The 27,418-nt window shown below is 45.6% G+C and overlaps 1 protein-coding gene across 4 annotated transcripts in view; it reads right to left on the reverse strand.

Annotated features, from left to right (window-relative positions):
- PRRC2B (proline rich coiled-coil 2B) overlaps positions 1-27,418 on the reverse strand; it is a 657,801-nt gene that overhangs the window by 296,914 nt on the left and 333,469 nt on the right. For all 4 annotated transcript variants that reach the window (XM_086924792.1, XM_086924791.1, XM_086924790.1 and 1 more), the window contains exon 14: positions 267-457. In XM_086924792.1, coding sequence (XP_086780918.1) covers positions 267-457 — 191 coding nt within the window. The remainder of the gene's footprint in view (positions 1-266; positions 458-27,418) is intronic.

Genomic DNA, 27,418 nt, shown 5'->3' on the forward strand with positions numbered 1-27,418 from the left:
ATGTAGAATCAACCTCTAGAATACAGGAACTCCTGTTTCCTCAATAGGCCTTTCTGAACTAAATGCCTTCCAACAGCCATGGTTCTTAGCTAGATTTCTCAAAATGTTCCTCGGAATTGCTATGCCAAGAGTCTGGTGGGAGGGGATGTTTAACTACAGAACAAAACAAATGTCTATGAGGGTAGAAAGTCCCTACAGATGATATGGAGCATAATTTTAAGTGCTGTACATCTTGGTCAAGGAGCACCAAACACCTAGTGGGTCACCTGCTGCTGCTGACGTTGAAATCGTGGAGGCAAGGACTTCTGGTACTTGCTATATTCTTGAACTGGTGACGTGGGTTCTGGAAGTTCCTCGTCATCGTCCTCACTGGTGCTGACCTCATCTGCTTGAGCCTCTGCTGGCTGTTCTTCCAAGTAAACCGGAGCAGTTTCTTGTGCAGGGAACTCTGGGGTGACTGTCAGTGCGAGAAGAAAGGTACGCTGTGAAATATATGCAAGTGAGGAAGTATCTGAGAGATGAAACAAGATTCTCTCAATGGACATGACTAGCTAGGAGGCTAATATTTTTGATTTTTTAATTTCTTAACTTCTGGGACCTCAATGTTCATACAGTCAACAGTCTGTGAGAACATGGATCTTTTTGAAGAAGCTCCCACAAACTAGAAATTCTGGACTGTGTTAGGAAAAGAACAATTTCAAGGAGAAAACATGGTTTAACACCTAACAGCAGCATAAAGCCCAAACTTTTGCCCAGAAAATGTGCTAAGCACTAAACATGAAACTCAGAAATAGTAAAAATTCTTAAGAAAACTTAGTAAAATATTTAAACAGAAAAAATAAATTGTACTGTCAAAAAATCTGATTTGTGAACTAAAAACAAAATTATAGTGTCAAAATAAGACTACTGCTTTACTAAAAGCCACTGTTGGCCATATTTGTACCAAAATGAAAAGCAATCAATAGTCAACTGTAATGTATTCTGTTCGAATTTTTCACCACACTACGGAGCTCAATCCCAAAGCTCCAAGAATTCCAGGGGACACCATCTCAATCACTTACAGGCAAGAGCTCCAGCTAAGTTACCATTACAAATGTCTGCGGCAAGCCTTTGAAGCTTCCCCTTTGTGAACTCTGCCCATCCTGGGGGGTAGAGGCTTGGCAATGTGATGCTCCGCAAGGAGATATATTTTGTGAGGTATGGCCCATTTCCAGATGCTCTGAGCTATCAGTCTGAGGAGAGTGTGCCCCCCTTCCCCCCCGTTTATGTAGTACATTGCGGTCATGTCTGTGCGAATTAACACAGCTTTGCCTACTAGATGAAGTTGAAAGCTTTCAACGCTAGAAAAACCAAGCAGTTCTAGATGGTTTTAAGTGGAGTTGCTTTTGTTGAAGACTCCACATGCCCTGAATGGTATGTTTTTGTAGATGTACTGGAGTACCGGGTTTTTATGGACCCGGCAGTGCCAGGGAACACACCTGAAAACTCCGAGTCCTTCCTGTTTCAGACTACAGAAACACAGAGTCTTCTGGGTGAAGTCAAAGATAGTATTTATTGGCTGCAACCAGTAACCGGTATCCTAGAAGTACAACGGCGTGCATGTTCTCAGGAGACTGCTCAAACTTACAAAGCCAGCCTTCGTCTTTTATACAAAATAATAAGCTTCAGGCACAAATTCCTTATTTTACAGTTGACCATACACATATTTTCACTACAAAGGAAAAGCAGAGTCATGATGACAAGCACATATTTTAGTTCGTCCCGCCCGTAATTGATTACCCGGCAAGACCCAGTATTTTCATCAGATATCGACGGACCCCCAATAAAATCGGGCACCTCCTCCTCATAAAGCAAGTCAAAGCAAGAAACAGAGACAGGTGTGTGTAAGATTAGGATGGTTTGTGTGCGATGAAAGGTTTATGATATGTTGTGCCTTGATACTAATCTTGCTCGGCCAGTGGGGAAGGACCTGGCCGAACAGGTTTGGCTTCGGGCAGTGGAGTCAGCTTGCCCAGGTCACAGAGGAGTCAGCTAAGGTGTACGTGTCCTTCGGACCAGGTTTTGGCTTTTAGTCATTTGGCTATGTGAGGGCAATCACAAAATGGATGCCGTTCACAAAATGGAACCCGAGGGTTCGGAACGGAAATGCTGATTTCAGGGTGATTTCGTCACTCGGTCGTGACGGAAATGCTTGTGCATAGTATACTCGTTTTTCGGTCTGCTGGTACCAAAATCGTATTGATACGATGAGGTTTATAACACGGGTCCAGAATTTCAGTACCACAGACCTCCTTTTGCCCTTACATAGGCAAAACAACCAATACTCAAGCAAATCTGAGTCTAGGTCTATGTTGACAAAGTCATTGAGATGTTGCTGTAGCATCATCCTATTACTTAGCTCGTTTCTTGATACAGGTTTCCTTACACACGATGTAGCACAGAGGCCACATATTGCAGGAGCGCACTGTACACATAGGCAGAACAGGAAAAGAATGGCTAAGGCCATCCCAATGACTATCAGAATTTTCCATCCCCAGGCCGATATCAGTTCCCAGAACCACCCCACCAGTGACCAGTCTCCTTTATCCACATGAATAGATTCAGAGATTTTATGCAGTTTGGAGATGGCCTGGTATACTGTCAGAGCGTTATCTGGGATGAAAATGCAGCAACTTGATTGGATCACTTTACATACCCCACCTCGGTCTGCAAGTATGACGTCTAATGCGACCCTGTACTGAAGGGTCATAAGGCGGTCCGACTGGAGCTCCGCAGTCAAGTTACTAAGGGCACCAGTAGTTTCAACTATCGTAGATTCAACTACCCTCGTCAATTGGCGAATGTTCCTGCTGTTCACCATAGGCCCCCAAAACAGCAGAAAACCTTTTACGAAGTCACCAAACTCTTGACCCGTAGTGTCGTCTTTACTCACGACACCTCTAACTGTCCTTGTCCTATGGTAATCTGCCGCGGCCGTGTAGGCGGGAGGCAACAGGAACGAAATGAAACATGTGCCCGAGAAGTCAGAGGGCAACCATGTATATGCTCTATCATGGCAGATGAAGTAGGTACCCTTAGTTGCTAAGAACGGAGGGGAGGTCTGGGCCGAAAAGACATAAGCTTCAGTATAGACACTCCTCCCTAACTGAGCTCTGGGGTTCTTGCCATTTCCTTGCAGACATAGGTGACCCTGATGGGGTAAGATCCAGATCGGGGAGGATCTCTTTGCTAGCATGTTTTCACTCAAGGCAACTCCATACCCCGTTGTGTTCCATCTACTGTAAGCCTTCAACTCATCTCTGGGAATCGTTCTATACGTGTCAATATCTCTGCTCATATTTGTGATTCCCACCACTAATGCCTTGTTGCTTGAGTTACTTCTCGTGGAACGTGGCGGATATGGTTCGATGGCAAATAGGAACATCGTTTGAAATGCCCAAAAAGAACCATAGTAGCTAAATGGCAAGACAAAATATGGGATACCCTTATCTGGCATAAGTCCACACACCCAACAATTAGTCATGTTCATTATCAACTGGTGTTGGTGTAAGAGCTAAACAAATTAATTATTTACAAACTCCAACCTTCTGGCCGACTCGTGTTCAGGCAGAGGGTGAAAAGAATGCGGGGAAACAAGGAGGAGGTGTGGGCTGTGTAGTGTGTGCAAATGTCACTCGAAAAGTGAATAAAGCATAGCCTATTAAAAACGTCATTATACTACACAACATGAAAATGCATATCAAAAATCGTGTTTTTGCCATCACTGTGCACATTCTGGTTTCAAAGTTCATTGATTTGGCAGGTCTCTCCGTCTTGAAAAACTCCATCCTCTAGAATTGCTGCCCGCGGCGGCAGGGTGTTCTATGCTAAGGAATGCTTCTGTCAGTACAGGGCAACTTCCTTAGACCAACCAGAACCGTCGACCTAATGTCTTCGGCTGCACCCCAAAGACTTGGGCAACCGCCACCCTAGCAGCAGAACCCGGATGGCGGTTCGAAAAACAAAAATAAGCAAGTTTCTCAGAGGGGAGAGAGAGCTGCACTTTCAAAAATAGAAAAAAACAATTTTTTATTTGTCCATAGTCATAGTTCTTGGCCTCAAATTGTAATGTGTTCTCCCAGGTGTTGTCTGTTCCTGGAACAAAAGTTCAGGCTCTGTAGTGTTCAATCGCATTGACGGTGGCACAGATCCTTGCAGAATGTCATCACTCTCGCGTGCAGAGTTTGTTCCTTTTACCTGTGCATCACTAAAGAGCAGGAAGTGAGGCAAAGTTTCGGTCTCAGAGTCAGCAATCCCCTCCTGGACCCACCGGTCGTGAGGCAGAGGTAAAGGGACCCTCTTGCAATGGGTCCCGTGGATCCAGTGTTTCTTTCCTTCCACTCGAACTGCTGATCTTGTGGATAGAAGTACTAGGTGGGGACCGGTCCAGCGGGGCTCATCATTCTTTGTCCGCTGGAAATTCTTTAAGAGTACGTAGGTTCCAGGATCAATAGGGTGTCCTGGAGCTTCAATAGCTTGAAGTAGAGTGTCATGTACCTGTTGGTGTAAAACACGCAATTTAGCCGTCAATTCGTACAAATAATCAAGCAGTACAGGGTGCTCTAATTCGCTGAATTTTGTGGGCCTTGGCACTCCCCAGATGTTGGCCGGACGGCCGAACACTATTTCATAGGGGCTAAGTCCCACTCTTGAGTGTACAGTCATTCTTGTTGATAGGAGTGCCAAGGGTAGAGCGTCAGGCCATTTAAGACCAGTGCTCGCTTGGATTTTAGCCAGTTTTAGGGTGCCGTTATAGCATTCTACTAATTCAGCTGATTGGGGGTGATTTGCAGCGTGGAACTTTTGATCAATGCCTAGCCCTTCACATACTCTCATCACTCGTCCCACAAATTCACTCCCATTATAACTCCAGACCATTCTCGGCATTCCAAACCTGGGGAAGAATTCTTTGACAAGTGCTTTATCTGTCGATAAGGCACTATTGTCTTTCAATGTGTATGCTTCTATCCATCTTGAAAAGGCACAAACAACGAGTACGTATTTTAGGTTGTTGCACCTCTCCATGTGGATGAAATCTGGCTGCAAAACCTCGAACGGGTACATAGGAGGAGCAAAATGACCAGCTGGAATTGGTTTTCCCCTACCAGGGTTGTACTTCAGACACCATACAGTTCTTGACTATATTCTCTTCATATTTAGGGATTCTAGTGTTCTGCCATACTGGAGCCAGCAACTTGCAAATCCCTTTCACACTGATGTGTGCCATTCCATGCGCCATTGTAACCACTGCAGGCACATACGCATCGGGTAACAACCAACGCTGATGTTCCGATAATTCAACCCAACAACCATTCGCATCCAATTTACCCGTGCTTTCTCTCCGCACTTTCAGTTCTTTCTCTGTAGCTTCAGCTTGGATGGACTTCACACTCTCAATCGTATCTTCACACATGCCTCTATCCGGAACCCATCTCGCCGGACCCGCAACATACATTAGACTCATCACATTCCTTGCAGTTTCTTTCGCGACTTCATCCGCAAACGCATTTCCATGACCAACATCATCTGTAATCTTTTTGTGTGCACTGCATTTCACAATCGCAACTTGTAACGGCAAGGTCAGTGACTCAAGAAGCTCATTCACCAACTGACCATGCTGGATCTTAGCACCATGTGAAGTCAGAAAACCACGTTCACGCCACAAACGTCAAAAATATGAGCAACACCAGAGGCATACTGACTGTCAGTGTACACATTCACTCGTTTTCCTTTCGCCAGCACGCATGCTCTCGTAAGTGCAATCAACTCTGCAGCTTGCGCTGAATTATGTGGGATACGTGCAGTTTCAACAATAGTATGCAAAGTCGTAACAGCATATGCCGCAGTCGTATCACCATTCGGCAACTTGAAACATAAACCATCAACCCACAAAGGACCATCACATTCTGTAAGAGGAGTGTCCCTAAGGTCTACTCTCCCTTTCGTTTCTTCTTCTGTCCTAAAGAAACAGTTGTGCTGCTTTTCAGCATCCTCTGTCTCAACTGGAATTGGCAACAACGTGGCTGGGTTTAATGCGCTACATCTTTTAATGTGGACATGACTTGCTAAAAAGGTTAACTCATAACCTGACAATCGAGCACTAGTTAAATGCTGTGTCTTGGTTCTATTTAACAAAGTGTCTACCGCATGCGGAACCATTACAACCAATGTGTTATTCATCACCAACCCAGCAGACTGTCGGATAGAAACAGCTGCTGCTGCTGTGGCTCTTAAACAACTTGGCAATGCCCTAGCTACCGGATCCAAAGTCGAGGAGAAATACGCGCATGGACGTTGCTTGTCCCCAAAAGATTGTGTCAGTACTGACAATGCACATCCTTCCTTCTCATGGACATATAGTGTAAAGGGCTTACTGTAGTCGGGGGTACCCAACACAGGAGCCGAACACAATGCGTCACGCAATTCGGAAAACCTTCTGACACTCTTCAGACCAGGGAATGGGATTCGGTGTATCTTTACAAGTTAATGCCACCAAAGGTTTGGCCAACAATGAGAAATTCGGTACCCAGTGCCTGTGTCCTTGGCGCACTCAATTTTGCAATTGCCTGAATTCTTTCTGGGGTCAGTTTCCTTCCCTCCTTCGATAAGAGGTGACCTAAGTAGGTCACTTCTTGTCGACAATATTGTAACTTAGAGAGAGACACTTTGTGATGAAAATCAGACAAATGACGCAACAACAACAAGGTAGTCTCTTTACAAATCTCAGTATCTGCCGCTACAAGCAAATCGTTGACGTACTGAACAAGGGTAGCGCCATCAGGTAAAACAATCGTGTCAAGCTGTGTTTTCAAAGCCTGACTATATATTGATGGACTTTCACAGTAACCTTGAGGAGCGCGCTTGAAGCGGAAGCTTCGGCCTCCTAAACTGAAGCCAAAAATATCTCTGTTCTCCTCGGCAATCGGGATGCTGAAGAAAGCATTCTTCAAGTCAATCACCGAGAACCAAGTGGCTGAAGCTGGAATCATTGTCAATAGGGTAGTGATGTCAGGGACAACTGGAAACTGTTGCACAACGATCTTATTCACCTCCCTAAGGTCAATCACGAACCTATAAACAGGTGGCTTGGAAGGATCAGTACGCTTCAAAACAGTCAGAACCGGACTATTACAAACATTGCCTCTTGTCTCTTCAATTACATCTTTCTCAATCAAATCATAAATGATCGCTAACAACCCCTTTTCACCTTCGCTAGAGATCTTGTATTGGGGAATGCGCGGCAATTCAACATTGGCTTTCAATGTCACAACATATTGCGGTATTTCCAAAAGACCCACATCGTTAGGACCAGTAGCCCAAAGAGTATCCGGAAGAGAAGACAATTCTGTCGGCTATTTATCCTTAGATAGATACATTGGAGAAACCACTCTTTTACCTAGTGTGAGTTGTACTCCTGAAGGAGAACAGTACAAAGTCGCATATAGTCTTTTCAACAGATCCAATCCCAACAAGTTTTCACCACAACCTGTTGTAAGAATAAGGGGTGCTTCGAATTTACAAGGTCCAACAGAAAGAGACATAGGACTAGAAATCGGGTTCCTAACAGGGGCGCCAGAAAAACCTACTGAAACATTCATTTCGCCAGACAAAGGTGCGCCAGGGAGTTTTGAGTGCATAATAGAACTCTTTGTAGCACCAGTATCCAACAGAAAAGGCTCTGACACACCTGATGTAATCACCTCAACATAAGGTCCACTCTGATCTACTGGAACTGAAATAACTCCCTCTCTTTGTCCATGGCTGTCCTAGCAATCATTGCCTACCATATTTTCATCCTCTGTATAGTAGTCATCAGCATAGTACTGAGTCGTCCTACCAGACGCGTTATTCTGTTGGTCAAAACTGTTAATTGAATTCTGTGGTGGAAACGGACGCGCATTTTGTGGGAACGCACCGCGTCCCCTACCTCTGGGCGTTTGTTGAACACCGCGGCCTCGCACACTGGTAGCACCATTCGCACGTTGTAACAAAACCGGGCAACTACTCTTAAAATGGACTTCCTCTTTACAATACGCACACTGATTGGGACCATACGGTAAACGCTGTTGAGAAGACTCGTTTCTTTGCGAGTCTCGAATATTGCTGAGGCTGCTGATAATCGCGCTGATTATTAGTGCGGGTGGATATGCTTGCTGCAGCAGAACTTTCGTTTTTAATTCTTTAGTCTTTTTATCCGCTTTCTCGAACTCATCTTTGCGCCTATTTTCATAGTACTGGGCTGTGGCTAGAATCTGCGCGGACGTTGAGACAGCCCAAGCACTCTCGGAATCCTTCAACTTAGCACACAACTCCAGAAGTAAGTTATGCACAAATTTGTCGACGGACAATCTCTGGCCACCTTCAGTAGCCATATCCTGACCGCTATGATCCACAAAAGTCTCTTCAAACCGCGTGAAGAAATCGGACACTGCTTCGTCTTTCTTCTGCTTACATGCAGACAATTTATCCCAATTGACACGCAATTCAGGCATTAGAGTCTTCATGTAAGTTATTATTCTACCAGGGAGTTCTGCAATTAAAGGTTCGGGTTTAGCACCACCAACTTGTCTTATCTATAGCAGCAATATTAGCCCATGTACCACCTAACTCCTGATCGTGATCGGTGTGGCGAATCTTTCCCCATAAAGGCTGTGGATCCACGTTCCCAAACAACATGTCTATATCGGCTAAGTTCATAATGCACGAGCTTGCAGTCTGGGACAATTCCTTATAATACCCTGCAGTATTTTTATGAGGATCAGGTAATGTCTGTTTAAGAGCCAAAACTTCAGATCTCTTCCAAGGAACATGTACCCATACACGCTGAAAATGCGGCGGAATGGCTGGATTAGCATTTGCGTCCCCTTCACTCCAAACCGGTGGAACCTCTCTCATAGGGTACTGTCGCGCCTTTTTCCTACCGGATGCGTCACGTTCAGATAGTGATCGAGAAGTGCCCCCTTTACTCCGATACGACAACAATGTCGCAACCGCTCTTTCAACACCGGTGCCCACAATCATACCCTCCGAGAACTTAAACCGCACACGGCACAACTCAGACAGGTCGTGTTCCGGATCATTTCCCTCCAGATCTTCACGGAGAAATACACACATTTGTTCAAAAACATACCTCTGCTTCGATGCTTCCCATTGACGGATTCTTCTATGATAGACTCTTCATCATATCTTGCAGTATCAACAACCCATTTACGCGCTATTCAGTAATTCTCTCTTGATAGGCAGTTGACTTCGCAGCTGTCTTCGTTCTGTGCTAGGGGTCGTATTAGTGAGAAAAGACCAGTAACAGTGTTGGCCACTCTCTGTCGAACAGAAGGAGAAGCTGGCGGAAGGACAGGAGGAAAGACAGGGTGAGGTAATGCAGAAGCGGAGAAAGACACAGAAGGAGTATCAGTATAAACAGTCGGAGCAGTAGGCGAAGTCGTAGGGAACACAGATGGAGTAGGTAGCAAAAGCGGCAGCCCTTGAGGGGGCTGCGCCGGAGGAGTCGGAACCCGCAGAAGAGGAGCTGGTTGTTGTGGTAGAACCGGTGGTCCAAAAATGGGGTGTTGCACAACCAAAGGTTGCTGAGGTGCAGTAGCACTCTGCGCATAAGGAGGTGGTGAACTCAGTAGATATGACATTAAAGGATCTTGATCAAGTTTCTCTTTTGACTCTTGTCCTTTTCGTGGCAAAACTGGGTAACACTTATCTACCGCTAACTTCCTACTTCTAAGCGTTTGTTCACTCTCTCGCTCTTCCTCATTATCCCTGAACGCAACGGCAGCTTGTACCATTGACATACCTCGTTTATTTTTCTTTGCTAATTTAATTTCTTTCTGTTTGGCTTCTTTGCGCCATATGCGAAAAGAGTCAAACATTGCCGTTGGGCTTTCTTCTTAAAAAGTTTAACCTCTAGATTATCTAAAATCTCTGTGTCAAAACTACCATATTGAGGCCATTTTAAAACACCATCCTTTCTGGTGTATCGGATCCATACTTCATTATATGTGATGGGGCCTACGCCGTGTTTCACATAGAGTTCATATGTTGGAGTCCCAATCGGAGGAACCGGACACGAGTCCTCCAACCGGGAATCCTTATTACAACCAAGACAAAACAAATTTCCAAGTCTGCTAAGACCAGGCATCTTCTCTCTCTAGTCTAGCTTCAAACTTCGAAGGATTATCGAATACGATAGTCTCGTGAATACACGAGTCCTTCGGTTTTGGCACTTGCAAGTTCCAATACAAAATAATCCCGAAGGATACCAAGAACTAAGAATCAAACTAAGGACTAGGGGACGCTCCACTTATACTTAACTGAGGTATCGATGACGTCACCAGAAGACTTGTCTATCGTTTCGCTCTACCAATCATCAAGGGTCCAAAACAGGGCGATAGTCAGGACAGCAGTCCTTCGTAGCCGTCGGGACGCGGGGAACCTCGCAGCAAAGACCTTCGGACCACGTCAACATACAGGGGTCGCTGAAGTGGCTGGCCGTCCTCCGGAATTTTCACACAAAGCTCCTCACGAACCTCTGGCTTGGACCGGTACCACTGATACCGCCCGACGTTGGGCGCCAACTGGAGTACCGGGTTTTTATGGAACCAGTGGTGCCAGGGAACACACCTGAAAACTCTGAGTCCTTCCTGTTTCAGACTACAGAAACAGTCTTCTGGGTGAAGTCAAAGATGGTATTTATTGGCTGCAACCAGTAACAGGTATCCTAGAAGTACAACGGCGTGTATGTTCTCAGGAGACTGCTCAAAATTACAAAGCCAGCCTTCGTCTTTTATACAAAATAATAAGCTTCGGGCACAAATTCCTTATTTTACAGTTGACCATACACATTTTCACTACAAAGGAAAAGCAGAGTCATGATGACCAGCACATATTTTAGTTCGTCCAGCCCGTAATTGATTACCCGGCAAGACCCAATATTTTCATCAGATATCGACGGACCCCCAATAAAATCGGGCACCTCCTCCTCGTAAAGCAAGTCATAAAGCAAGAAACAGAGACAGGTGTGTGTAAGATTAGGATGGTTTGTGTGCGATGAAAGGTTTATGATATGTTGTGCCTTGATACTAATCTTGCTCGGCCAATGGGGGAAGGACCTGGCCGAACAGGTTGGGCTTCGGGCAGTGGAGTCAGCTTGCCCAGGTCACAGAGGAGTCAGCTAAGGTGTACGTGTCCTTCGGACCAGGTTTTGGCTTTTAGTCATTTGGCTATGTGAGGGTAATCACAAAATGGATGCCGTTCACAAAATGGAACCCGAGGGTTCGGAACGGAAATGCTGATTTCAGGGTGATTTTGTCACTCGATCGTGACGGAAATGCTTGTGCATAGTATACTTGTCATTTCCGGTCTGATGGTACCAAAATTGTCTTGATACGATGAGGTTTATAACACGGGTCCAGAATTTCAGTACCACAGTGCTCCCCAGCCAGTGAGCGATGAGTCTGCTGTTAGCGCCATCTTTGGAACAGGGTTGATGAATAGGTCCCCCTTGGAAAGGCTTTTTGTATGCCACCTCTGCAGACAGCGTTGAGTGCGGCCGTCTACCAACACTAGATCTGATAACTGACTTTGAGCCTGGTTCCACTGGAGGGGATGCATTTGGAGTCTTGCGTAATAAACAAAATACAAGACACCATCAATCCTATCAATTGCATGAACACTAGAGCTGAGTGTTGTGGCTGAAACAGAGATTAGAGTCTGCATGTTGCAGTTTCTGAGTGGGTTGGGACAAGCTAGAGCTTTTGGGGTGTCTATTGTGGCTCCTAGATACATTTGTGTATTGGATGGTTGAGATGAGACTTGGCGACATTCCCAGTAAATCAAAGGTCGTGAAGCAGTTGGACTGTTCTTGGAGTGTGGCGTAGGCATCTTTGCTGCGAGATGGCTTTTATGAGCCAGTCGTCTAGTAAAGAAAGATGTGAATGTATGGTCTTAGATGAGCCGCAACTACTGCCAGGCATTAGGTGAAAACCCCGGGTGCGATAGTTTGCCAAATGGGAGGATTGATAATGTTGGCAGTCTACCAGAAACCCGAGTTATTTCTGATGAGCTGCGTGAATGGGAATATGGAAATAGGCGTCCTTTAAGACCTGAGTGGACAGAAAGTTGCCTTGCTGAAGGAGTGGGAGCACTTGTTGGAGTGTGATAATGTCCAACTGAATGCATAGATTTAGTTCTGGGGTCTAGTATGGGCCTGAGAGAGCATTCTTTTTTGGGAATTAAAAAGTACAGGGAGTATACACCAGTCCCCTGATATTGTAATGGGACTGGTTCTATAGCGTTTTATTCGAAGAGAGAGAACCTCTTGCTTTGGAAGGGTAAGATGAGATCTTGGAAGAATATCAAGGGGGTGGGGAAGGGGGCCGGGGGGGATGGGGGGGGGGGGGGGAGAGAGAAAGCTCCAGGCAGTAACCATATTGGATAATTTGTAGTACCCACTTGTCTGAGGTAATTGAATTCCAGACAGGCAGGAATTGAGATGTCCCCCCAACAGGAGTGGAATGATCGGGGGTAACAGAAGGAAGTCACTGTTTGCGGGGGAAGTGCGTGTGGAGTGAACTCTGCCTCTTAACACGGTTTCCTCCGAAACCACCTCTAAAATAACCTCTTGAAGAGGGGAGGTGGTTGTTACCCTTGTAAGAGGAGGAGGGGTTTTCGTTGGACACATATTTGGAACCACCCCTATAAAATGAGTTGTGAAAGGAACCCCTAATGGCAGGCAATTGCAAAGCCCCAATGGACTTTGCGACCCTCGTGTCCTTTTTCATCTTCGCCAGTGAGGTATCAACTGTTGGGCCAAACATTTTCTGTCGAATGGCACTATGTCCCACTGGACCACCTTGAGGACTACAACTCAATCTCCAGTTCAGAGTCCGATTCTTGAATAGAGAAGGCCTCCTCTTTTTCTGCTGCCAACTTCTCCATTCCTCCTGCTTGGTATCCTCTCCAAAGATATCCGGGGTGTGTTCAATGTTCTAACGCTGAAAGTCCCTTTACCGAGGCAGACGTTCCTGCAAAGTCGTTTTCGATCAGAAGGATCGACAAGCATTGCTATCTTCATCCTTGTGCTCTGGTGAGAGGCACAAGTTACAGACTTTAATCAGGTTTGTGCACGGATACTTGGAATGGTACCCAGGACAAAATTGAAACAGAGTCCATTCCATCGCCAGAAGACTGGATAATACAGAAAGGAGAATAAGTCAACCAAAGCGGCTAAGCTCGAAGGCCACAAACTGTCTTCTCTCCCGAATACAGTTTTTCTATTTTTTCGACAAGCAGAGAATGGTGAAACCTGTACAAAACAATATTTAAGAGGGTAGAAAGATAAGCCGATGGGTGCTCTAACACTATCCCTTAGACTAGCACCTTGGGATTGTCATAGCAAGCCCCCTGCCCACTCATAAGGGAACACCTAGACTCTACACAATATATCTCATTTTGATATATAAAGGGCCAGATTCCTACAGTGGCACAACCAGGGCTGCAAGCACTGATGTAGCTTTACATGCCCTGGGTACCAAATACTAGGGAGGTACAAGTAAGTTAGCCATTTCCAATTGGGTACTGCCAAGTCGAACAAGCACTGGCATAGCCAATAGGTCTCGCCTTTTGGACCTTATAAGTGTGTAGCCATGCATCACATTTGTCAGGGTGCGCTATTCCAGTGTGTGTGGCTTATACTTGACCGCAATAGGCCCAGATTCTCAAACAAATCGTGGACCGCAGCAGCCAAAAATGCTACGCTGCTTTCCATGACAGTGAGGGAGTAGGAGAGCGCCGTATTTATAGAGATAAGGCTCTTTCCTCCCTTCTTCTAAGTGCAGCTTTTAGCTACTGTGCGCCAGGCACAAACCTTAGAGCCATAGTGCTAGGGTGCATGCCTGAGTATACCATAGGTTTTGTTCCTTCCCTAAAGCTGTATTGAAACCAAACCCAATTGGCATATCTGGTCACCTATCAGCCCCTAGTAAATGGTACCCTAGGTACCCAGGGCCTGGTGACCAGAGAAGATCCCTAAGGGCTGCAGCACTTATTGTGCCACCCTTAGAGGCCCTGTACCCTGACACCCACACACTGCCTTTGCAGGCAGAGTGTCTAAGTACAGAACTAAACAGAGTCGACATGGCACACATCCCTGTGTGCCATGCCCACAGAACCCACTGCCCGGGCATACTTCAGTCACCCCTCTAGCTGGGTGCCCTATGCCAGAGGTGTGGGCACAGGCGCATGAGCCCTGTGCCCCTACAGTACCCAGAGCCATTCCTGGGCACTGTAAGTGCAGTGATGCCATTAAGAGTATATGGTGCTGGGAGGTTGTCATTACGAACTCCACAGCACCATAATGGCACCCTTCCTGTACAAAACACTATGTCTAGATAAGTTTAAACCCTTTTCATACTTTGTATATGTGCTGTACAGTGCAGCATACGTGCAAAGTCAGAAACGCAAGGAGAAATGAAAACATTTATCCTTTTATCGGCTGCTTTTGAGCGGCGTTAATTTTTGGCTCTTAACCCCGTCTACAAATGTAGTAGATCGGGTTTAGCATCAAAAGGCATGGGAGGTTGCATGGGAATGCCCATGTACCACCCATGTAACGCACATTAACGCAAGGCAATACAGCAGCGTTTCCCGTTACTTTGCCATACAAACCGAAGCAAATACCAATTTGTGTTGGTTTGCTTAATCGCCAAAAAGGATTAGCGTCAGTTTAGCATTAAAAAAGTACTGCTAACCAAATACTAAACCTTTGTGAATTTTGGCCAAAGACCACTCTATAAATAATGCATTGTTCACAGTCTGTCTGGCTGCACTGTACAGAAACATTTATAAAAAGAACAAAAAGGCGAGTACTGTTGCAGTTCTTTAAAATTGTGACTGCTTTATTCCAACTAACACTGTACATTAACGTCACTTTTACAAGATACATTTTTGTGAAATGTATCTATGAAGAAACCGGTTCTGATCCTCTCTCTGCCCCCCCAAGTTCCCAATTACAACTTCATATCGTGGGGAGGTAAGGAGTTCGGTTGGTGGCAGAAAAGACTGACACTTTAAATGCAGATAGCGAAGGACATGCCTCAGTAAAAACCTCAAAGATGTTGCATAACATCAGCAGAACCAGCCTACTGGATAAAAAGAGGTACACTTCCATATTGGGAAAGTGAGACGCCACTATAGGTAGAACTACTTGTGGTAACAAAAAAGCACCAGTGAGCTTGGGGAAACAAAATAGAACACTAGTGAAAACAGAATGTAAGAGCACCTCACAAATAAAGAACACACAAACTATAGAGCTTGGAGGATAAACGCAGGCAGGAGAAAGAGCACCAAAGAAGGGAAAAAAAGATGCAACACTATTAGAAATTAACCAGACAGCTGAGAGAAAATTGATCAGAGAATAGACCAGCACTGGCGTTGCCAATAGGTCTCGCAGTAGGAAAGTTTGAGCTATTGGTTTTCTAAATGACATTTTATTTTTTTGTTTTGTGATTTACAATGCCCATACTTTTAACTTTTCGCATTAGGAAAGTTTGAGCGATTGGTATTGTAAATGACACTTCTTTAATTTATGTGTTGGTTTTGAAAATAGCAAAATTAATAGCTTTGTCAGTTACACACATCAGTTTATCATTTTCATCAAGCATCTACATGTACCACAGCCACACACGGGTACATTTTGTGTTATATGCCCAAGTATCACAATCTGAGGCCACAGATTCCCAAAATATGGCAATAATTACCATAATTATGGAAGGATTATCATGATAATTAGAATTAGCACCATCAAAGTTCTCAATTTAGGCCTCAAATTACCGCCTTTATAGCACTGCGTGCGTTTTTGCTGGAACTGACACCGTAGTTGCACATGGTACCCCAGGCTTTGCCACCATTATTCCAGGCCCAACACTCTTGCAAGGGTGGCAAGTGGACATTTATTTATTTTATTTATTTATTTTTAGAGTTTTCTATAGCGCGAACTTGAACCGATTAGGTTATCAGAGCGCTTTACATAGCACCAGTTCCGTTACATGTTATCACAGCAGTTTACATAGAATCAGTTACGTTGCACATTTCAGGATCTTGAACCGATTAGGTTATCAGAGCGCTTTACATAAGACAGCATTCGATGTCCAGTGCCCTCCTCCGCCGTGTAGCGGGGGACCACTTCCAGCCCTCCGAAGTCGTCGAGCTGTCGGGACTAGGCTCCTGGAATTTCAGCTGCCCCTTTACAAGGCACTTTACCTAAAATCAGTTACGTTACACATTTCAGGAACACCTTTCTTTTTGCTCTAGTGGATAGGGTTATCTCTTCACACGGTGGAAGGGGTACACCTGGTTATATTCCAACAGTTCCACAGGCGATTAGTCGTAAAAGCTATAATTCTAACACAGGGAGGGGATACACATGGATACAATCTAAAAATCAAATAGTATACTAGTCATTAGAGTTATCTTCTATCTTGACAGGAGGGATGTGACTGGAAACACTCTAGGGGTAATATAGGGGTGGTAGAGAGTACAAAGGACTATCTGTGCATTACAGGAGAGGACAATCTGTGCATTACAGGAGAGAAAAGTGAAATGGGTGCAGGTTGCATAAATGTGCTGAATGCAAGATACACATGCAAACAACAAGTTACATGGATCAAAAATGACCCTAGGGAGCACAAGTGACACTAGTGAGCGACCAAAATATATGAGGTAGCAGTCGGTGCATTACAGGAGAGAAAAGTGAAAAATGGGTGCAGGTTGCAGAATTGTGCAGAATACAATTGGAAGTATAATACTGATAAAATATAAGAACAGCATACAAATGCAAACAATCGGTTACAGGACTCAAAAATCAAAAAAAGTGACATTAGTGAGCAACCAAAATATATGAAGTAGCAATCTGTGCAGTAAAGTGAACTTAGTGTAGGTTACAGGAATGTACAAAATACAAGTAGGAGTATAATACTGCAATAAAAGGCAAACATTCTATCACAAGAAGTAGATACAGAGCTGCGCAAAGTACTCGGTAGTTGAGATTAGTCTAAAATGATAAGTTCTTAGTGTATGTTCAGATAATGAAAATGACTAATCCAGGATGGCCGTCCAAGAGGGAGACTAGTCAAAAATGGCCGCCAAATAGGTGAGATAGAGACAGTAGTCCTCTGTTTGTTACTGTTGCTTTGAGAGCAGGGAGGAGGAGTTTCGCTTTCCATTCATGCAAGCCCCGTTTCTAGCTTGCTGAGAGGGAGTCTTATCTGGAGTTGTTGAGGAGCCTCGTGGGCACCTGGATGTACAGGGGGGATTTATTGCTTCAGCTTAAGACCCCCGCCATTTTGAACAAAGGAGGTTTAAAATGAGGTTTAAAATGAGTGCAAGCGAATAGGGTGCAGTAAATACCTTCATTGTGATTTCAGCTCAGTAGGTGCGCAGAAAATGTTGTTGAAAGCTTTGCAGACATTGAGGCTTTAGTCAGAAGCTTTGCAGACATCGAGGCTTTAGTCAGAATGTACACAGTTACCGTGTGCATCGACTTCTGGCAGGTTTGAGAGCTGGAAGGGCAGTTGAGGCTAGACTTCGTGCTCCTCTGGTGAAACCTCAATCTTTACCAGTGCCCGGGTCGCATCCAGCCTCCGGTGTAGTAAGAACCAGTGTGTGCACACTCAGCTTTTCAACCTTCCTGGGTCGATAAAAGGAGGCTATTTCAGCGACTCCCACTTGTTAGAAGTTGTGAGCCTCGAGCAGCACTTATTATGATTAATATTGTCCTTTACCCGACAGCATACTAAAGCGGCAGCCTTGTTACATCAGAGAACACACATCGGATGCCCGCTTTTTGATCCCTTTTAACGCCTCTCATCTGCTTGGCTCCCGATCGCAGATCCCCGATACCGCTGGGGGTGGGGGGGGGGGGGGGGGGGGGGGAGGGGGGTGCTGGGGCACCGTGCTCACCCTGGCCGCAGGCGCCAACTTCTTCTGGTGTCGCCGTGGTGCTCACCGGGCAGGATAGGGAGAGCACTCGCAACGTGAGTGGGACATCTGGGTGGTCTCGGCGGTGGTTGCAGGCAGGCAGGAACAACTCCGCCGTGGGGCTCGCGTTGGCCGTCCGGCGCCATCAGTACTCCCGCGATGGTGATTTCAGGAGTGTCAGAGACCTTCGGTGGGTTTGCAGGCAACACAACATGCAGCAGTTATCCACGTCGGGCTCCAGGCAGCAAGTATCCGTGCCGTGCTCCGCAAATGGTCAGGGAGAGCCTCGGGACCGAAGAAAAGGGTGGGGATGACTCGGTCTTCTCCTGCGAAGCTCAGCCTCCAGGCAGGTCGGTGATCCTCAGCGGGTTTCGTCCTCCGTACCGAATATATTGTTCCCATCCAGTTATTTGTTCAGTTCCAGTTACTTGCTCAATCCCGTTACTTGCGTGTTGCTTTGCTCGAGGCGGGGGAGATGCTGCTGGGTGCTAACAGGGACATAAATGTCCACCTTTTGCAACACATTATTAGCGTTATGCCAGGGCCAGCAACACCATGGATGGGCACCATGATGCAAGGACTGCCTTGACATTGCAAATAACAATGCCTTTTATTTTTGTTTTCGTTATTAAAACATAAATATGAAAAGAAAACTAAAAGCCATTGTCATTTACGCCAATAGCTCAAACTCGCGTAAATGCGAGACCTATTGGCTATGCCAATGCTTGTTTTATGTTTGAGACGGACCAGAGAGGTTTTGACCAGAGAAACAGTGCATTGGCGAAGTAGGAGGAGATGGTACAATCCGTTGTAAATCTGCCACGCAGTAAAGATTGTTATCAGTGTTGAAAGAAACATCTGTGTTTTTTATTGCACAGTGACCATGTATTAGTAAATGTTCCAATTAGAAAGTGCTCGCATATGGGTGGGGCGGGAGGCATGGGGGTTGGAGGTTAGAGGAAGGCTGTTTAACCATGTTCAGGGACTGCAAATTAACTCTTGTAGCGTTTTTTCTTTACAAAAAATTGAAGGTGTAAGCACAGTAGAAGGTCCTATAGCCTAAAAGCATTTGAATACTAAATTAACTTTGCAACGAAACTTAGGAACCTTTGGTTGCAACGATAGTAAATTAGCAAAACAAAAAGGGTGTAGCAGCGGGAACAGGTAGAATGCTTTGTAGTTGTGAAAAGCTATAAAGACTGCTATCGTCCTTCTAAGAAGCATGTCTGTTTTGTTGAATCGAAAAAAGTTGTCTCTGAAAGGAATCAACAGGAAAACACATGGTGGGGGCTGGTGGGAACGCAGGGGAGTGGGGTTAGGAGACTTTCTGTATTAACTATGTTGGGGTCATTGAACACGGTGTGCTGAATACATTGCGTGCACTTCATTTAATTACAGACAGGAAAACCAAATCCCTTCCATCTGAAATAAAAACAATGTAAGCCAAAGAACACAAAACAAATTGTAAAATAAAGCAAAGCCCTTTGGAAGAAAAAAACACGTCCGTTCCAAACAGGGAAAAAAGTCCTTCCATCAGAATTAAAAGCAGATCTAGCCAGGAAACAGAAAATATTTCTCAAAATAAAGCACAATTCCTTCACAAGAGAAAAACATGGTCCGTTCCTAACAGTGAAGACGCAACCGCTAATGAAGCAAAAAACAACCTTCTAGTGAAGATTGTTATCTTTAGGTTTACCGCATCTGTGGAATACACATTACCTAAATTAAGAGAAGCAGCAAAATGTTAAAGTTAGAAAAAAAATGCAGATCACTGCTAAAGCCCGCAAGGCAAGCTGCATGCACGTTTAAATCAAGCAACTCAAAACCCCTAAATAAACACGTTCCTTACACAAATAAATATCGCAAATGCAAACAAGCAATGTCCTGAGCAAATGGTGGGGGCCTGAAGGAGGAGGGGGTGCGAGGGATGTGTGAGGATGGGGTAGCAGGGGAGGGAACACGGCCTGGGGGAAGCTGGCAGGGGAGGGGAGGGGGAGGAGAAATCCAAGTAAGGCTGTGCGCGGAGAGAGGGGAGGTGCTGGAGCTGGGGAACAGATGGGCGTGAAAGTTTATGGCCCAAAAGCGCGTGCCTGTGGCCACGTGAACTCGAAGAAAACCGCACGAAATAACCCGTAGTTTCACAAGTCTTTTGAGCACTTGAATTCGCCATTTCCCATTCCTTCGGAATGGAAAAGGCGAGACCTATAAAACTATACAAACCATTACAAAGAAAGGGTTATGAAAAAGAGCAAGGGAATGAAACAATCTATGAAAGAAATTACAGGCGTAACAATTAGAAATGCAAACAAAAACCATAGAGTAATTGTTTATGTATTTTTAAGTTTCTCTTTACAGGGAGTTTAAAACAGTAAGTCTCGTAAATAAAAAGACCTGGTGGTGGTCTTGTTAACATTCAGAAATGATCATTTAAGGGGAAAAGTGGCATAAGGGTGCCATTAGCAAGTGTCCTTGAGAATAGTAAATCTAGAAGTGAAAGTAGAGGAGTGGACAAGGAGCTAATTGGGATGTTACATGTAGTTTGTGTCTAGGGCCCAGATTTCCGAATAACAGTGTGAAAATCAGCAGCACGGTTTACAATTTGCTTCAAAAAATGTGCAGCACCAAATTTAACAAGACTTGTGCACGGAGAGTGTCAGTCACCTGCGGTGCTCGCACTATAGAAGGCATTTTAACCCAACTTATGGTGCAATGATGACTCAGCTGTGCTTTGCATGAAATAAGTTCTTTAGGTAAATCTTCCAGTACGACTTAAAACGTGAGCAATTACACACCTTATGCATAAGAATATCACACATTATTTACTTGCCCCTTGTTTGCACCCAGTTTCCTTATATGTAGAGATTTCACACAGTCAGCGAAGACTTCATTGGTAGATATGGCTTTGTGTGTCAATCTGTGGGTGCTTGCACTGTTTCCTGTTCTGTTCCTCATACATTAATTGGTATGGTCATTTGTGCCACCAAGAGTCGTTATTCTTTGCCTCGTATCCAGTGAAAACACGCAGCAAATCTGAGCTTCATCATTGGTGTAGTAACAAAACAAGAGGCAAAGTGATATTTGCGGGCCCCTGGGTAATGAACAATGCTTCCCTTTTATTTAAATTAAGAAAGCCACTCTAACTGATAGCAGAATTAGGGTGGGGTGGAGTATTTTTCCCATTATACTCCTGGGTACATATTTATTATTATCCTGTACAAAGTAGTGTGTTTATGTTCTTCAATTAAACAATGTAAGAAAAACCAGATGATCAGTGTGGCGGTGCAGTGCTGGTACCTTGAGACATAAGCAAATAAGCATGCTAACCGGAGACTGTTGGTTAAAAATGCAGTTCAAAATCCTGTATAGTACATAAAATGTCCCATCAACTTTTTCATAAGTACGTTGACATTTCAACCTTATTTAGTTAAAAGCAAGGTCTTCATCGGGACAGGCAAAATGATAGCATGCTTATCGAAGGTAATTGAGGTTAGAGAGTGTGTTGAGTACATATCCATACATCTGCTGATGAAATACAGCAGTGCTGATTCTCATATCTGGTAGGATTGACTTGTACCACAGGCAGCAATTGGAGGGGAAGCAGATGGGAGTAGACGCTTAAAAAGACGATTTACAGAGTAACACTGTTGGCCTCAGTCCACTTTGGAACAATAGTGTCGGAAGACTACCATTTCAAAACCTGGTGTACATCTCTACTTCACATGGAAGATTTGGTATGTTTGTTATTTTTTTGTATTAACATTCAAAGAGCACAACACACTTTAAACACAAAAAGTATTACATGTTAAAAATATGCTGTAAAACGTGCTGCTTCTTAGCAAAATGTGTTGCTTTTTAAGTACTGGTCCGTGCCCCACTCGTAAGCAAGGCAGAGGCAGCAGTGGTATACGCGCGTGAGAGGGGGCGGGGGGGGGTTTTGGGGGGGGGGAGCAGGAGGTGAACCCGGGAGTGGTGCGTGCGCAGTCTGTTCATTTTCAAGCACTGCACTCGTGCTTGTGGCGCGCCCCTGCTCGCTCCCGCAAGGTGGATGCCACCACGAGTGTGTGCTTGAAAATGAGCAGAGCGACGGGTAAAGGCCCTCCTATGCAGCGCATGCGCACTAGGTAGGCGCGACCTAAAAATCAGCAGCAGTCAAAATACTGGGGGGATCAATACAAAAAGAGGCATTTTCTTACATGCTCAATCTTGGAAAATTCCCAGAGGAAATTGTAAGATCCTATGTTATACAAATTCAAAGGCTACACATTATCCAGCCATGTACGGTGAAGCAAGTTAAGAGTCAACATATCAAAATGGCAAATTATTAATAAGCATGAAACTCTGAACTTAAAACACAACCAGACTTCCCTAGAACGTCATTCTAGGGGTCATGAATCCCCCCCCCAGTTCCAGATATTAAATTGAGTCTATATTAGTGATTAAGGTGCTTTAAAGATAAATAGGCCTCCTGAGATCTGGGCTCCTGTATTTGCAATGAAAAAGCAGTGTTGAAATGTTGGCGTCCTCGAAAGTGACTAACTTGGCACTACTACCAGGGATTTTAAGGCAAGCACAGGCATTTCTCACTACAGATGTATACTACATACTCATAACTAGCTACACAACAGGCGATTAAAGTCGAAGCTGCACAGTTCAAAATCTGAATAATGTATTAAAATGTAAACAAAACATTCCAGTAGTTACACTAGCGGGACTGACCAGGAAAAAACAAATCAAGTCACTGCAGTTTGTTATTGTAATGATACCTCGGGGTAACTGAGGCGGTAACATTCCACTATGCCAATAAAAAAAAATGTTGGCAAGGAAGGATCTCCCCTACTACTCAGTAATTGGTCTTTTTAGGTCTCGCCTACGCAGCAAACATGCGCAGATAGGAGGACCTTAAGCCGTCGCTCTTCACTTTTTCAAGCACTGCACTCGTGGTGGCATCCACCTTGCGGGAGTGAGCAGCGGCGCGCTATGAGTGCAGTGCTTGAAAAAGTGAAGACGGCGCGCACCACTCCCAGGCTTGATAAGAGTTAAACGTGTTTTCTCAGGTGCGTTGTAATCCTTTTATCTAAAACGCTCTTCCGATCTTTCACAATACCATGCATGCATTGCACTGAATACAAAATCATTTTAAGATGGCTGACACAGTATCACATGACCCACCCAGCTAGCCTCTATAATATGCCCCTTCACCTACTCACCTCCAGCTCAATCTGCAAATGCGGCACGGCTGCATGACTAACATGTTGCATCTGAAACACGCTGGTTACTCTCCTTCCCGATCTAGCGGACAGAGGACTCTGCCGAACTGACCCAGAAGTATGTTGTTTATTCGCATCTAACCCAAAACGCCATATTTTCCGGTCAGATCATGATTAAGATGCACAGGGAAATCACTTTAACCAGGAAGTGCAAGTCTACAGTGCCGGTAACTATGGCTTTTCTCCCCGGCAGCACTAACTCCTTTAACCGGGAAGCGCTTGTCTCCATAACGGTGGTAACTTTATGGCTTTAACTAATGCTGCTCTTTGTCTCTCCAAGTAGCAGTGATCCAGCACCTCAATGGTTTTCATTTGCATGGCAGATACTAATTCTTGTCACTGCTCGAAGGCTCCGATTTGTTTAGCATCTGTCTGCGCTGTCCTTCTGTGAAACTACATTACAAAGTGCTTGCTCTCTGGCATAACTCCCCCAGCACCCCGGCAGGATCCCAATGTCTTATTTATTGAATTGCAGGCAACACAGTGGACGTTTCAGTTTGCCCTTTGACCCAGCGCTTGCATCAACTTTAAACTGCACTGCGGACATAATTTCTCGCTACTACTTTAGCGCCCTGATTTTCGATCTTTATTTATTGCATCAATTCCTGAGACACAGCATAAAGTTGTGAGAAAGTGCAATCTTTCTTGCATTGGTATGCCCCCACTTTTTGCTGAACTGCTGATGTGCTTTGACTGAGTGAGTCTTGGGCTCCTGCCAACCAGGTACCCAGGGCCTGTGTTCCTTACCTAAAGCTGCATTGACATCAAACCCAATTGGCATCTCTGGCCACTTGTTAGCCCCTAGTAAATGGCACCCTAGGTGCCCAGGCCTGGTGACCAGAGAAGATCCTAAGGGCTGCAGCACTTATTGTGCCACCCTTAGAGGCCCTGTACCATGAAACCCACACACTGCCTTTGCAGGCAGAGTGTACAGAACTAAACAGAGTCGACATGGCACACATCCCTGTGTCCATGCCCACAGAAGCCACTGCCCTGGCATACTTCAGTCACCCCTCTAGCTGGATGCCCTATACTAGTGGTGTGGGCACGGGTGCATGAGCCACGTGCCCCTACAGTACCCAGAGCCATTCCTGGGCACTATAAGTGCAGTGATGCCATTAAGAATATATGGTGCTGGAAGTTTGTCATTACGAACTCCACAGCACCATAATGCCTACACTGAAGACTGACAAGTTTGGTACCAAACTTCTCAGCACATTAAACCTGCACTGATGCCAGTGTGGGGTTGAATGTCAAATGCACCAGAGGGCATCTTAGAGATGCCCCCTGAAAACCTAACCTACAATCCACGTCTGGGCTGAGTGGCTGCCACACAGCAGACATGTTGCTGGACCCCTGGGTGGAGAGCCCCCTGCTCTTCTGGGCCTTCAACAATGCACATCCTGGGCGAGGTGCTAGGTCTCCTCCCCCAGGATGGGCAGGGGGAAGCTTCAAAAGGCATGCCGCCTCTGTGCGCTTCTTCAGACCATTTGCTGTACTCAGCAACTTGCCCCCACCAGTTCCAACCCCCACTCTGGCGGGAAAACCTACGTCAGGAAGGGGGGTGGGGGGGAGGGTGTGCCAGCCTGTGCCAACCCCACCCCTCAGGTGGGAGGCGAGGTGAAGCACGACCCCGGGCTCCGGCCATCGTGAAGATGGGGAGCCCTGCCCCCCTCCCACAAGAGAGGAGCAGGCTAGGGGGTGTACCCACCCCAGGACAGTGACCTATTGGTCCCTGCCCTTGCCCTACCTGTAACGCCCCTAAATTTTGTATTTAGGGGCACCCTAAACCTTCCTTCCTTAGATCCCGATACGAAAAGAAGAAAAGATCAAGAGGAAGAAGACCCGCCGTGCAGCTTCTAACAGGAAGACCACAACGGACTTGGCCCCAGCCCTTCCGGCCTGTCGATCCTGGAACCTGCCCCTGCCTAAACCCCGGCGACTCCAGCGGAAACCTAGAGGACCTGCCTGCCTTGACCCTCTTAAAGACTGGGACTCCCATCAGCAGAGGCTCTGCTGCAACACCCCTGGTGCCAGCCAGGAAGCTCTGGACCAGACCACACTGCACCCGCCGAGTCCGGCCCGTGCCCAAGTGATCCAGGGCCACGAGGACGTCACCCCGGCGACTGGGACCCGAAGTCCAGTGCCCAAAGACCCTCCTCGACGAACCAGACGACCCCTGCAGACTCAGAACAAGGGGCCCCTCCAACCGCGACCAGATGAGGGTAAGCTTTCCCGACACCTAAAGATACCCCTGCACACGGCGCCCTACAGCCCCCTGTGCCTTCCTTTGGGGTACCTACCTGTGCTCCAAGATCCCAACTTACATCTCAAAGTGGTGGTCGCCCCTGAAGAGTCTCCGTCCCAGAGCATGCAGCCTTTGTTCGTTTGTTACCTTTCCCCATGAATAACATTGAGCGCCCAACGGCTCAAAAGCACCCTGCACCCAGCCGCCAGAGTGCCGCTGGCCATGCCACCTTTGCCCTATCCTACTTCCCCATTTGCCCTGAGCAAGTGACCTTGAGCCCCGCTCCCACAGCCGTGTGCCCTGCTAGCCAGCAACCACCAACCGGAGGCCCCCTGCCCCTCATTGGATAACATTAGGCCTACCTACCTCTGGACCCAGCCGCCCCTGTGCCGCTGAGGGGGAACCAACTGTACCTACCTGACCCTGGGGGACCCCCGAGTCTATGCCCAGAACCTTAACTTCACCAGTCGAGTACTCACCTGGAAACCGGTAACTCACTTACCAGCCATTGGATAACATTGACTGGCTTGACTAGAAAAATCTTCTAAGTGTGACGTTTGGAAACTTAAAATATGCATATAAAATCACCCGAATTCCAAAATACTCACCTGTGATCAGGGGAGAAGCCAGTACTTTACCTTGCAGCCCAGTTCTGAACCGCAAAAGTAATCCTTACCAGGTTTACTAGTAACCTGTATTTTCTCCATAGGAACCCATTGTCTGCTTTTCTATGAAATTTCTTCTTAGTGTCTACTTTTGAAAACTTGAAATATTAAAAATCATACGAAATACTGAAACGCAATTACTTACCTGGTTTATGTTGCGACCCTAGTGCTGGACCTAAGAGCCCAGTACTGGATTACAACAATAACGAGATCGTACTTTACCTGCAACCTGAATTTTCTCCCATTGGATAACATTGCCAGGTTACTGTTGAAAAGTTTCTAAGTGTGAACTTTTAAAATAGCTTTATATTCTTGAAAAATCACTGCAATAACTAACACGTTTTTACTAAGTTGTTTTTAACTTAGACCCCAGGACTGAATCTAGGATCCAGTCCTAGAATTACCAAAGTAATCTACAAAGTAATCAACTGTGTTTATATAGGAAAACCCATTGAGCCCAATGCTAAATTGTGTGTAGAATTGTGTTGCCTACTGCAACCCCTGTATCTATTGTGTTTACCAAGCTTATTGCCTTTCTGCAAAGTACTCATCTGAGACCTCATAGTGAGAACAGTACAATTTTGATACATGATAGTTCTAAAAATAAAACAACTATATCTTGGATATAAAAACAATTGGCCTGGAGTTCAGTCTTTTGAGTGTGTGAAACCCTTTGCTGACAGTGTAGTGTGTACAACAAATGCTTTACACGGTCCTCTGGTACTGCCTTACTGCTCCACCAAGCTACCACTTTAGAGAGTAAGGTCACACCTGGCTTTAACCTCTGCTATACCTCTGTGGTTTGTGGACTCTATACACACTGTACCTTATTCTGGTCCAGTATATATATATATATATAGAGCCACTTTCTCACAAAAGTGCACTTTGTCAGTTCCTCCTAGCACTGCTGTGTGCTCGCTATTTCCAATTATCTTGCAGGCATCACAGCAGTTGCAAGAGCTCACTCTCTGTGAGCCCCTTGAACGCACACAGAGTACTTAGCCTCTGAGCAGATGAAAGACTTTGCCGCTCCCCCCTTGTGAGCAGTATTCACACACCATACATTGTCAGACTTTTGGCAAGTTCCAGCCAGCGGCAAAGACCGGTCCATGTTGTTTATTCCGGAGATCCATCTTCCCACAGCTGGTAGGTTGCCACCCATGCAACCAGTTTGCCCCATGCAGGGCACTCTGCAGCTCATCCCATTGACAGCTGCC

The sequence above is a fragment of the Lissotriton vulgaris genome, chromosome 5 (assembly GCF_964263255.1).
Source record: "Lissotriton vulgaris chromosome 5, aLisVul1.2, whole genome shotgun sequence".
NCBI classification, from domain to species: domain Eukaryota; kingdom Metazoa; phylum Chordata; class Amphibia; order Caudata; family Salamandridae; genus Lissotriton; species Lissotriton vulgaris.